We start from the raw sequence: 12,511 nt of genomic DNA on the forward strand, positions 1-12,511 counted from the left end.
TGCCTTGAAACACAGAACATTAACGAATATACGATTAAATTTGAGTTTGGTTTTTAAGTGATCATATTTTATTATAAGCACAAAGTACAAACAAAAAGAAAATACCAACATAAAAATCTGATAAAAATTCAAATAACAACTGGATTCCCATTCCCGATTCGGATTTCCCACTCCTCCCTGCATCAACCTTCCAAATTGTAGCTAGAAGAGGCTTCCTACTTCTTATGCTCATGCTCATCCAAAATTTCGGCTTGTCACCCTTTTCCGACAAGAGACGTTCTTATTCCTCGAATCAACACCAATATTAACGTGAAAATGCCCGACCATTTAGGAGAAGATATGCGTAAAACTAAAAATGAGGAAGTCAAAGAAGAAAAAGATATCAAAGGTAAGAGTTTTGTCTCATAGTGTTTTTTCCCGATTCAAGACTTACTCTTAATTGTCTCTTTGGTTCACAGCTCTCGACGAAAGAGACATCGAAATTCTCAAAACCTATGTAAGTTACAGTTATTTATAATTCGTTTCACTAGTGATTGTTACATGGTCTACAACTTAATCTACAGGGTCAAGGACAATATACCAAGGCGATAAAAAATGTGGAGGAAGACATTCAGTCCATTATTAAACGTGTAAATGAACTGGCTGGCATCAAAGAATCAGACACAGGATTAGCACCCCCAGCATTATGGGACCTTGCTGCTGACAAGCAGAACTTGGCAAATGAACAACCCCTGCAAGTAAGTTTAAGAATTTGTTGTGATTTGGCCATCAAGAGCACTAACTTAATATTTCCTTTGTAGGTTGCCCGTTGTACAAAGATCATCAATGCAGACTCTGATGATCCTAAATACATCATCAATGTCAAACAATTTGCCAAGTTTGTTGTAGATCTGGCTGATTCAGTGGCACCTACTGACATTGAAGAAGGCATGCGTGTTGGTGTAGATCGGAACAAATACCAGATCCACATTCCTCTCCCACCCAAAATCGACCCAACTGTAACGATGATGCAAGTAGAAGAAAAGCCAGACGTAACTTACAGTGATGTTGGTGGCTGCAAAGAACAAATTGAAAAACTTCGCGAAGTCGTGGAAACACCTTTACTTCATGTAATTTAGTAAACATCCAAGTCGCATTCTCATTCAAGCAATAACAATTTTGCCTTATTTCGTTTATAGCCGGAGAGATTTGTGAATCTTGGCATTGAGCCACCCAAGGGAGTTCTTCTTTTTGGCCCACCTGGTACTGGCAAAACTCTTTGCGCTCGAGCAGTAGCCAATCGAACAGATGCTTGTTTCATTCGAGTTATCGGTTCTGAACTTGTTCAGAAGTACGTCGGAGAGGTAATTGATAATAATTGGCTTTATTTTGAAAAGATGAATTTTCTAATTCCTATTTGTATTTTCTCACAGGGAGCTCGAATGGTGAGAGAGTTGTTTGAAATGGCCAGGACAAAGAAAGCTTGTCTCATTTTCTTTGATGAAATCGATGCTATTGGTGGAGCACGTTTCGATGATGGTGCCGGTGGAGACAACGAAGTTCAGAGAACTATGTTGGAGTTGATTAACCAGCTTGACGGTTTCGACCCTCGTGGAAATATCAAGGTAAAATAAAAAAATTTGCCATCTATTTATCTAGTATTAAAACCGCTTCGCATTGCCTACAGGTCTTGATGGCCACCAATCGACCCGACACTCTTGACCCAGCTTTGATGCGTCCCGGTCGATTAGATCGTAAAGTTGAATTCGGTCTGCCCGATTTGGAAGGCAGATCGCACATCTTCAAGATTCACGCTCGTTCCATGAGCGTCGAAAGAGACATTCGTTTCGAATTGTTGGCCCGTCTCTGTCCCAACAGCACTGGTAATGACGATTTTTTTCTATCTGTACACTAGACCATATCTAATGAATTTCCTCCCTTAAAAAGGTGCCGAAATTCGTTCGGTATGTACAGAAGCCGGCATGTTTGCCATTCGTGCCCGTCGAAAGGTGGCAACTGAAAAAGATTTCCTCGAAGCTGTCAACAAAGTCATCAAGTCTTACGCTAAATTCAGCGCAACACCTCGCTACATGACTTACAATTAAATTTGCTCGATTTGAACGGATTGCTGTTGCAGATAAATGTGTATTTCGGCCATTCTCTCTTCTTTATTTTTTAAATATGGCCTGTAATACATTTGAAAACGGTGGCTCTGAATAGTTAAAATTAAACTTCTTTTTCTTTTTTTAAATACATCTAAAATTTAAACGTGACACAGAAACAGTAGCTTTTGAAAAATAATTGTCTGTTTTTTTAATTTTCTGTCTGAGACGTCGGTGTATCGGGTAGATCTTTGGCCGTCAGAGTAGAACCCCACTCTCCTGTGCGGGAATTCGATTTCAGTAAACCAGAGTAAGAGGTTACTGTAGCGTTTTCTTTGCTGTGTCTCATTCCGTATGCAAAGTAAATAACGAAACCTGTATATCGATTGATTAATATTAGTTGTCTGATACAATTTAGAAAATAATTTTGTTTTTAAACCTATAGACATCCAGATGCCAAATCGAACCCACGTCATTGGATTCAAATTAACCATAAGTGCGACATTAGCAACGATAGAAAGTGCTGGAATGGTGGGAACCCAAGGGACTTTGAATCTCAATCCTTCGGTCGATTGATTGTGAACAGCAATAAGAGCTATAGCTAAATAATTGGACACAAAAATTAATTAATATTATTGACAATTAACTCTTTTTTTACTAGTATACAACTTGGATGAACTCACTAATGAGAGAAACTGCAACGAGGAAAGTTAGTAACACGATGAGCCACCATTCCGGACCATTAGGATGGTAGACGGCCTTTCCTCCCCATTGGAGAATGGAGAAAATACAGCCACAGGTGACGGTGAAAATAAAGACGCAATAAGCTGGAAGAACACCCGGTTCATACCTGCCCACGAGCCGTTCGATCCAATAGAATTTCGGTTTCAATCGCCCAGCTTCATTCAGCATCTGCAACACAAATAAAAGGTGATTCCCATTTGACCTAATAATTCATTCAATTTCCATACGTTAACAAAGTCCTTGGCGCTTCCAGGTGACACGGGGGATTCTGTTAAGGGAAGCACGTCGGATCTAACGACGAGGGGACGATAGCGAAGTATAATGACAGCTGCCGAGACGATGGTGTAGGCCATCAAAGTGCCAATGGACATGAATTCGACTAGTTTTTCAATATCGAAAAAGAGAGCTACGAAAGCGCTAAAGAGTCCACAGACGCCGATGGTTATCAACGGGACCTGGGTCTTCTCGTTGACTCTAGCAAAGACTTTAAAGAGAAGACCGTCTTGTGCCATTGCGTACACTCCCCGTGGAAGAGAAAAGAGCGAGCCAAATAGTGTGGTCGTCATTCCGGCCAACGCCCCGACGCTGATGACGATCCGCGCCCAGGTGATGCCGTGAGAGGCGAAAGCGTCCGGCAACGCCGCCGTCGGGTTGATGAGGGTATAGGGCACCATTAGGGTGAGAGCGGCCGAAACGCAAATGTAACCTAAGGAAACGACGCTCATCGAAACGAAAGTTGCCACCGGGATGGAGAAACTCGGATCACGGGCCTCTTCTCCCGATGTGGCGATACTGTCGAAGCCGACGTAAGCGTAGAAACAAGTGGCCGCTCCGCTCAAGATTCCGGAGAAGCCAAACGGCGTGAATCCTCCGTAGTCGGTCCAGTTGCGGTAATCGGCCCAGTAGAAACCGAATGCACTCACAAAGACAATCACGCCGATGTTCACCTTTTAATTATAGTTAGACATTTAATAATAGCTTTTAAGTTACTTATAAATGAGGAGGACTAACAGACCATGGTGAAGAAACTGTTAAAGTAGGATGAGCCTTTAACGCCCAATGTGGAAAGACCACAATAGGCCAAGCAAACGGCAAAGGCCAAGAAATCGGGAGTCTTGGCCAGCATTCCACTGTGCATTTCACCAAAAGTTCCGGCTGTAGCGTTTGCTATAACTCCGCCAGTCAAAGCATCAACGTAACCGCTCCAAGCCCTGGCTACTGACGCCGCACCTGAGTAAATAATTGCAGGTGTTACAGAGGACACAGACACAAAGTTTGCACAAAGTTCCTTGTAATATTACCTATCATGTGTTCGAGAAGAATATTCCAGCCGATGACGAAAGCCCAGAATTCTCCTATAGTTACGTAAGTGTAGACGTAAGCGGATCCGGCCTTTGGTACTCGACTTCCAAACTCGGCGTAACATAATGCCGCCAGAACGGATGCTAATCCAGCGATCAGGAAACTCAAAACGATGGCAGGACCTGCCATGCTGTGAGCTACGGTTCCGGTCAAGACGTAAATACCGGCACCCACCATATGCCCAATTCCTAATTGAATTCGGATTAATTATTATGACATTGAAAATGATTTATTACAATCTCGTCCTTTTTTCTTTTTTGTAAAAATATGCAAATTAGGTTTTGTAAACCTTTTGGGGTTTTTGCGAAAGGAAGAGCACGAATAAACCAACCCATTTTCTCTCCCGCCCTTAAACTCGAGTTCTGTTTTTAAAAAAACCCGCGCGATAAAAATCCATGATGGCGGCTAATAATTAAAAAGGGGATGGGTGAGGAAAAAAGAACCAATGATTTATGATTGTGTTCATTCGAATTTGATAAAACAATAACATTTTAATTGTTTTAACCTTCAGAGGTGTACAAATGGAAATTCGAATTGCATCGAGTAAGCAATATGCTGATTAGAAGAAAATTGGACAAGTGTGAAGTGTTGTCTGCTTTCATTTAGTTTAAAATTTCGAAAAAGTTCCAGAGAGTTCAAGATTTACATTGTCATAGATTTATTTGTTTTTGATAACCGTCATACTCCAATTCCATGCTGTTTAGCCGGTAAATAAAACTAATATTACAAATAGAATGATTTTGGAAGCTGTAGAAGAGTTAAACTGAAATGTTAGTTCCTGACTAGCATTCATCATGCAATTGCCCTGTCAATGTATGGCAGTTTGTTTGTGCTATAGGTAACCCTTCTCTTTTTTGCAGATTTGAGGCCAGAGCCAGCCATCATAACTACACAATATACAAGTTTTCTTGTGCAAGTGATAACCTGTCATCAGCAACAATCTCAGGATCATCGCTTGGGTAATGATTTTGTCCTTTACTTTTATTGACCTGTGACCTACTAGATATGTTTTTGCTGCATTACCTTCATCAATGCAGTGTACTAAATGTAAACCTTTAATTCTCCCATTTATTAACAATTAGAGTTTCCCCCAGTGTCTCATTTTCAACTTTTCCTGACTTGTTGTTTCTGTCAATATTTTTTTCGTAACCCACATTTTCTATTTATGTTTAGATACAAAGCATCCCATTGCACTGGAAAAACTACCGATATCAATCGAATTACGGATCTCTCTATCCCCTTTCTTTAAATGTCCTCGTGTATGCCCATGTGAATGTGGGTGTATTCACGAGAACACCCCTTACCCTATTCCGTCTGGTGCTGTAATTCAACTCTTCAGCAGATGGATGGAGCAACTGTAGATGCCTGGCTGTATTTTCCAGGCATAAAGGTAGGACAAATCTGTCTGACAATTTCTGGTGGCGTTGATTATAAATCGTTACGCGCGTGGGCTGATCACGGAGTATATTTATTCTAGCTATGGGGTTGACTGCAACTCTCTTCGTTTTTATTTTTTCTCAGTAAGGGTTCACTTAAAATCCCATTTGTCGAACGACTGTAGATCAGGCTTGTTTTTTTACCTCAAAAGTTTGCGTGTGGGTAAACCATCACATTCTAAAATATTTGAACTTTAAACACTTGAAGCAAAGTGCAACAAGACAATTTTTTGACCATAAGTGACCTACACCGGCACCTCGTCCTCGTTTAACACAAAATATGTACATCCTTTGAATACGACGAGAATGTATAATTACCGAGCATTGTGATGTCGAGAGTGGAGAGACATCGTCGTAAAGGAGTTTCCATGAGATCTTCGCCTAGGGTCTTGCGTCGGTTCATCTGGAAACATGTCGAACTGACAAATCGGCACATTAATCGGTTGCGCAGTCCGCCCATTTCTTCCGTTTTGGTAGTGTCGTCGATGGGATTATTGAGTTCCGAAGCGCTGACAGCTGATATGTTGTTCGCCTCCAACGGCGGCTGATCCTCTCTTTTGAAAAAAAGACAAAACAAACAAAATAAAAGGTCAATCCTGTTAGTACCGTAATAACCGTATGTACAGGTAATAAAATAAAATCAGGGGGGTCATAAAGACCAACAATTTCGTTTGGACTGAAAAGACAAGAGCACGCACGTCAAATTGGCCATGATAAAAGCCAGTAGATATACAGCTACAGAGATATAGGTACAGAGCTGTGTGTTAAGCCAGTCAACCGACGCTAAGAAGAACTTTTGCGATCGAGTGGAACAATATAAGACAACTTAGTCACGCTGTGTTAGCTAGTTGACTGATGAACTTCTTTGTCTTTTATACTAGGCAATATACCACGACGAACTCTGTTGTGTCTATAAACAAGCTGGGGTGATCGCCCTTGATGCAATCCTTTGAAGGTCGACTGCACAAAAGTTCTCCCCGAGGTTTTGATTATCTTCACTCAGGTGAATAGCTGAAAAAAATGTCTATAAACGTTGATCGGTGTCTTCTTCGATACAGAGACAAAGGGAAAGTCAATCAGTTTTCCGAACGCATAAACATTCAATCTCCGATCGATATCAGAACAAATATTAGGACATTTCATCTATAATTCTTATCTGCGTTGAACTATTTCTGATAGAAGAAGGTGATGTTAAAAATAATAATTAGAACACTATTAACTTGAAAACCTTGTACTGTTTATCCTTAAACATGGCGACTCACTCCAGTCATATGTCGACTCCACATAGCTACATTTAGAAACTGTTCTATACTCCGTCAAACTAAAGTGAAAACGGACGAGTGTCGGTGGTCATGGGATTCTCGATTGTGTTAACATTCAGAACGTTGAGATCTGATCGGTAGTCGAGGCTAGAGATTGGTGAAAGGGGTGTACGTATAGAAAGTCATGAAAGATTCAACAGATGATGTTGATTCGATTTCGTTCCCGACACGTAACTCTCCATGTGCAGCCCACTGTATACAGGACGTTAACACTCGTCAGTAGCTTTCACATAGACGACCATGACGTTTCTCATGCCTTTTGATGCTCGCATCAGCACGACGGACGTATATAATTGCTCGTTCGACTTGCTCATCGTCACAGAAGGCTGACGACCGAGAAAGGAGAAAAGTCACAAAGAAAATGTCACTAAAATACCAACTCGGGGACTGCTCTAAGGTTTCTGTCCTTGTCCTGTCAAGTTCCATTAACAAAAGTCCTGCAGGTTTTTTTAAAACTTATCCAAGGTAAATGATGCAATAACTTTTTGAAACGAAACGTCAGAGATCTCCTGTTGCTGTTCAACCTAGTTGTAAAACAGAAAACAAAACCCAGGTTTGTTCTCGTCTATAGCTTACCTTGTGGGAGCTTTCTGCTGGCCACTGTTTCACGCTGGATGTGTAGAAATCGATCCACAGAAAGTGGACACAAAACAGAGCAGAGTGTGTGCTGTGTGTACAATAGACGCACAGACCATGCGGAACAGCTGTTTCGAGAGTGACTGCTGGTTTGACTGAAACTGCGTTCATTTGGCCGGCCTGGGCGATGGAAAAACCTGCGCGTTTGGTTGCGCGACCGTGCACAGGGGGCTATACACAACAACCGCGCATTATATTTATTGATCGTCGGGGGACTGGCGCGTGAGCAAGTGTCTTGATAATGTACTGGGATATAGCACAGCCTTGGTTTCTTTAGAAATTTAGTGCCATCTGTGCCATCTCATTTAATCACGAATTTTCGGCGTTGCCTGTGTCTGTGTGTATGTGCGGTGGAATGAAGAAATAAACACACCCACTCACACAGGATGTGTTTGGCATTCAGACGAACCTCCCGGGATTATCTGACCGGATATCTGCACACCGCAGACAACAACAGCAACACAGAAAATGTTCTCGATGCAACAAATGTCTAAATACGTTATTCAATTATAATGTAATTTGGATAATTGTTAGAGCTAACCGCTGCGTGCGATTCAAGTTTACTTTTAATTATACAGGTATGTCTAATTTTCATCCGGAGAACGAAGACAATTGAATCTACGCGTATAATTAAAAGAAATTCAGTTGCTTTTTATTTGTGACAACATCGCAGGTTCAAATGAGCTCGTGCAGTTTTACAATGGAAATAATCAATGTCTCCTTATCGCTTACCTGAGCGGGGAAAAAAAGACATTGACAGGAGGGAATTCGTGATTGAGACAATGAAAATACACACACACACTCGGGCACACACACACATGAGCTCTATACAAGAAAGAAAAAACATTCATAGGGTTTAGAAATCCGATAGGTTCGTAAGGGTTCCTTTAGCTTTTTGTTTTCATCAAGAGAGAGATTACAAGACAATTCCGGGTCGATATCCGGCGGTATTTGTCAGAGAGAAGCGCTTTGTTCCGGTGACGATGCCTTTTTTCAAACGATTCTGGTGATCGGGTCCGCCGACCGTGTACGAAGCTCCAAGTGGCACCGTGAGGAAATCACCTTGCCTGAACGTGCCGACGTTGTAGGTGGTGATGACCTTTCACGGGAGTAGATAGTATAATGAGTAGTTTGTACGACAATCACGTTATCGTCAAATAAAATATTAACCAGGAAATAACCATTTGATTGACTTACTGTCGGTTCGTCCTTGAATTGGGATCCTTGATCCGAAACGAAGACGCCATAGTCGACTGGAGAATCCTCGTAAGGGATGATCAGGTGATCGAGCGATGATTTTTGAGCCACCGGCATCGAAGCCACGGTCAACATCATCAAACATCCGACAGTGCAAATGATCATCACCTTCACAAAATAATGAAATTCTTGTGTCACTTTTCTTTTCTTTTCTTTTTAAAAAAGAATTGAGTTTACCTTCATTGTGTGGAATCGGGATAAAAACTTCCTTTCGGGAGGGTTGGTTGTCGGCAAATAAGCGATGAATGAGCTCTGCAGGGAGGACTAGCTCTTATATAGAGCCGCTGCTGTGCCCAGCCACACACTTTTGACAGCAGCTGCTGGTACACCTAGCGTACTATACATCGGCAGCAGCGGGGCGAAAGAAACATACACGCAAAGGGGCAGCGGCCAGCAGTATTAGGGAGGGATGTAGATATTCCATTGTTCACTTTCACCTCGACCGGTTTACGACGCGACTCATTAATTGCTGGACGCTCATGCAGGACCACTCGGCTATACTATCTCGGCTGACTTTCTCCGCTCGGCTCTTTTCTACTATATACTACGACGTAGAAGAAGACTAAGAATAACGCCCGCAACATAAACACACGCCACAAAAGTCGACTCACAATATACACACACACACAACACACACAGTGTTCAATCCCGTAAAAAGTGAAAATGCTTTTCCCACAATAACAAAAGCCCCCAGTGATGTGGTGGGGGGGGGGGGGGGGGGAAAGAGAGAAAAAGTGATAAGAAAATAAGAAACAAGCCAAGAGGGATGAGTGCCCATGAGCCGTTTTCACCTGTGTCATCGTACACCTGTCTGACTGCAACCGCATCTTCTACATCCGACAGGTTAAATGTGGATTGAGGTTGTGCTGAGCATTAAAAAAAAAAAGACTCGAGTCATCAAATCGGCTTATTTTTAATAATATTGAATCATGGGATTATTTAAAAAAAAAATAAGGTTTGAAAACATTAAAATGAAAGTTTTGAGGAAGAAACGCGGTGTCCCCTCGATATCATTTGAGTTCCATTTTCCAGTTGATGAAATTTTCAGAGAGATGTTGTACACTGCAGATGGCATGTGACTTTTTTTTTTCTTTTTGTTTGGTAAAAAATAAAACCCTCGCTAGCAAAAGGCAAACAAAAGAAAGGCTCTGCGCTTTCTCCGACCAACGCTCTCTCTCTTTCTCTTTCCTTGAGAGCAGTTTCACCAGTTGCCAGCGAGTCAAATGCACTTAAAACCACTAACACCAATCCGTTTTTTTCTTTGACTTGTTATTGTAGAGAGAGGCGACTCTCTTTCTCCTCCTATTTGAACAAAACGGGTCCTGATGGCTTTTTGACGACAAACTTCGAACTTTGTAGAATAAATACCTTAGATTATTTAGTCTCGTCTCATTTGAAGAAACGACGTATGCTGGTAGAAATAATAATAAGATATCGCGAGCAGAGAGTCGTGAAATTCCATTCTTTCACCGGATCGTGACGGCCGCAAGCTGCAAATCAGTTATTAATAAGCGGTTTGGTGGGTTCCGGCAATAGGTGGCATCTGCGTGCACATTACTGCACACCTTCCTTCTTCTTCTTGTTATATTCTCTCTAGCGCTCTCTACGTACACCATAGATATATGTACACTCTCTTATTTTCCAAAAGTTTTCTTTTATTCGGAGATTATTATTATTGATTGTGCAGCTCATAAGGAAACCTCAAATCGGCGACCGGTTTCTTCTTTTTTACAAATCAACGAACTCGACGACAGAAATTCCGCCGTAATGATCAACTAAAATGTGAGGGATGGTCACCGCAAAGAATTGGGTCAATCCTGTCACGCTGAAATTGAGTTGCCCCAGTCAGAGAGCAGCAGGTGAATGACGGATGCTTCTAACGAGACAGAAATTATTAGAGTCGACCTTGGAAGATGGATGGGGGGGGGGGGGACTTTGGGAGGAGCTCAGCATTTCAATTAAAAGATCATAGTACAATTGAAAGGAAAAAAAACAGTCACGATTTTATAGTAGGTCTATACACAATGGATAATGTTTCAAAGGCCTTTCGATTTCTCTGGAAAAACTCAAAAGCTTGGAGGGGCTGTGGCTGCTGGGCCTTTTTGGAAAGTGAAAACTCGTGCCTATTGTTACATAAAAATGACAATGATACGTCTGTAACGTAAAAAGAGGACGGAATGATCTTGACCTTGATATGGAATGCCTAATAATTCTCCGCGTCTGGCAGTAAACAACAAACCGCAATGAATAACATCTACCGTCAAAACGAACCGCCTTTACACGGTGAATTTTAAAGCGTGAAATGAGGTACATGGAAGAGGAGCGCTTTCACTCTATATAGAAAGAGAAGATGTTTTTTTTGCTGTTCTAGAGTCAATTCAGGTTTTGCCACTATATAAACCCGGGAGATAACATTCCCTTAAATGATACACTAGTGGCATCATTATAACCCGAGCTAGCTGACTCATCCAAATGACCTCTCCGATTTCACCATTTGAAGCTTATTGGGTCATTCGACTATCGCGCCCCAAACTATTCGGGGTTTTCACTCACGTCGTTATTATTCGATTCATTTGCAGTTACTAGGAATTATGAAAAATCTCGACGTTTCTAAAATAGTTTAATGAAAAAGAAAAACCAGAAACCGTTTTGTCGTCGTCGGATCAGTTTTTATTTCACCTTTATGTCACTGGAGCACGAGGAAATGAGGACATCACATATAGAGGGTGAACGTTCAGTCGGTCGAATGTCCAACGACTCTTATCACATTATGACATCTTATACTGCTGTACATATTTGAAAGAAACGCGCAATCGAAGTTGTTTCTGATGTTGGACATTCATCAACGTCCGCACAAGATGAGACATAACATAACTAATAAGAATAAAATCTAGCATAATAGCGACAGAAAAAGAAAGCCAAATCTTTGATGTTGCAATAGAAAGTCGCGGAAGACGCACCCGAGGACGTTGCCCTAAAACTGCCATTCGCCGGACACACAAGTTGTATAGATATTAAATGAGATGTAGACCCCCTTTTTGTATAATGAATTCAATCTCACTCATCTATAACAAAATCTAAAGTCAGTTACTATTATACGGAATTATGATGAATATCAACTTTCCCATAAAAGATATATAGGAATAATGCAACCAAATAAGGGATTTTATACTGCACACAGATTTATATATACATTATTCATATTGAATTCAGCGTCGTTCACTCGATTCGGAATTCGTTATTGGCATAAATTTGTTTTCACTTTCCGAGACGGCGGTCATTGAATAGTCATGAATCGTGCGGGCGTAAAGACCATAAAGTCGACTGAGAAAAAAAAGGACAAATCAGCTTTAACGTGTTTTGTATAATCTCCCAGCAAGATACATACAAAAAGGGACCATACGGGACCGTATAGGGACTACTTTATTACACAATCATTTGACAGTTTGAATGGAACTGTTTTATTTTTTTCCCATACATCTCTGTAGAATTTGTTATCCATCAGTCAACCCTCATTGCCCATTGAAATAATGGATGTGGGACACCGCGATGACAAGCCAAGACACATGTCCAAGGAAATTCCTGGTTGTTATGATTTATTGAGATGCAAGGCTAGTTATTGATCGTGCCAATCCAGTCCCGTCTTTATAAGTGAAAATCGTTTGATTTCGAA

The 12,511-nt window shown here is 41.3% G+C and overlaps 3 protein-coding genes and 1 long non-coding RNA gene across 7 annotated transcripts; 2 read left to right on the forward strand and 2 right to left on the reverse strand.

Moving 5' to 3' along the window:
* The first annotated feature begins 231 nt into the window (after positions 1-231).
* Positions 232-2,196, forward strand: LOC124349002 (26S proteasome regulatory subunit 7). Its single transcript, XM_046799461.1, has 8 exons — positions 232-388; positions 459-496; positions 564-737; positions 801-1,109; positions 1,179-1,343; positions 1,413-1,604; positions 1,667-1,862; positions 1,927-2,196. The coding sequence occupies exons 1-8, from the start codon at positions 316-318 to the stop codon at positions 2,082-2,084; spliced, it is 1,305 nt and encodes a 434-aa protein (XP_046655417.1). The 5' UTR covers positions 232-315; the 3' UTR covers positions 2,085-2,196.
* Positions 2,105-7,753, reverse strand: LOC124348901 (cationic amino acid transporter 4-like). 4 transcript variants are annotated; one of them, XM_046799294.1, is made up of 8 exons: positions 7,522-7,753; positions 5,942-6,177; positions 4,127-4,375; positions 3,841-4,055; positions 3,053-3,772; positions 2,765-2,993; positions 2,521-2,682; positions 2,105-2,456 (listed from the first exon to the last, which is right to left on the reverse strand). In XM_046799294.1, the coding sequence occupies exons 2-8, from the start codon at positions 6,081-6,083 to the stop codon at positions 2,293-2,295; spliced, it is 1,881 nt and encodes a 626-aa protein (XP_046655250.1). In that variant the 5' UTR covers positions 6,084-6,177; positions 7,522-7,753; the 3' UTR covers positions 2,105-2,292. The 4 variants fall into 4 exon arrangements, with proteins under 4 accessions (XP_046655250.1, XP_046655248.1, XP_046655252.1 ...); XM_046799292.1 differs by lacking the exon at positions 7,522-7,753 and adding an exon at positions 6,844-6,916; XM_046799296.1 differs by lacking the exon at positions 7,522-7,753 and adding an exon at positions 6,514-6,751.
* On the forward strand, positions 4,882-12,443 carry LOC124349214. Its single transcript, XR_006920236.1, has 3 exons — positions 4,882-5,146; positions 5,361-5,577; positions 12,327-12,443. It is a non-coding gene; the product is annotated as an uncharacterized LOC124349214 (long non-coding RNA).
* LOC124349126 lies at positions 8,212-9,132 on the reverse strand. The gene is made up of 3 exons (XM_046799642.1): positions 9,016-9,132; positions 8,779-8,946; positions 8,212-8,680 (listed from the first exon to the last, which is right to left on the reverse strand). Exons 1-3 carry the CDS (start codon positions 9,019-9,021, stop codon positions 8,498-8,500), a joined length of 357 nt encoding a protein of 118 aa, XP_046655598.1. The 5' UTR covers positions 9,022-9,132; the 3' UTR covers positions 8,212-8,497.
* Positions 12,444-12,511: the final 68 nt, after the last annotated feature.

The sequence above is a fragment of the Daphnia pulicaria genome, chromosome 7, assembly GCF_021234035.1.
Source record: "Daphnia pulicaria isolate SC F1-1A chromosome 7, SC_F0-13Bv2, whole genome shotgun sequence".
Classification (NCBI taxonomy): domain Eukaryota; kingdom Metazoa; phylum Arthropoda; class Branchiopoda; order Diplostraca; family Daphniidae; genus Daphnia; species Daphnia pulicaria.

Bases quoted from the DNA above. Each gene is read 5' to 3' on its own strand.
- LOC124348901 (XM_046799292.1), bottom strand. From the start codon at position 6,875: ATGTTTAAGGATAAACAGTACAAGGTTTTCAA. The intron at 3,773-3,840 runs GTCTGTTAGTCC...TATAATTAAAAG, and splicing joins TTAACAGTTTCTTCACCATG to GTGAACATCGGCGTGATTGT. The intron at 2,683-2,764 runs GTGAGTTCATCC...CCAATTATTTAG, and splicing joins CGTTGCAGTTTCTCTCATTA to CTATAGCTCTTATTGCTGTT.
- LOC124349126 (XM_046799642.1), bottom strand. The intron at 8,681-8,778 runs GTAAGTCAATCA...CTCCCGTGAAAG, and splicing joins AATTCAAGGACGAACCGACA to GTCATCACCACCTACAACGT.
- LOC124349002 (XM_046799461.1), top strand. From the start codon at position 316: ATGCCCGACCATTTAGGAGAAGATATGCGTAAAACTAAAAATGAGGAA. The intron at 1,344-1,412 runs GTAATTGATAAT...ATTTTCTCACAG, and splicing joins TTCAGAAGTACGTCGGAGAG to GGAGCTCGAATGGTGAGAGA. The intron at 1,863-1,926 runs GTAATGACGATT...TCCCTTAAAAAG, and splicing joins TCTCTGTCCCAACAGCACTG to GTGCCGAAATTCGTTCGGTA.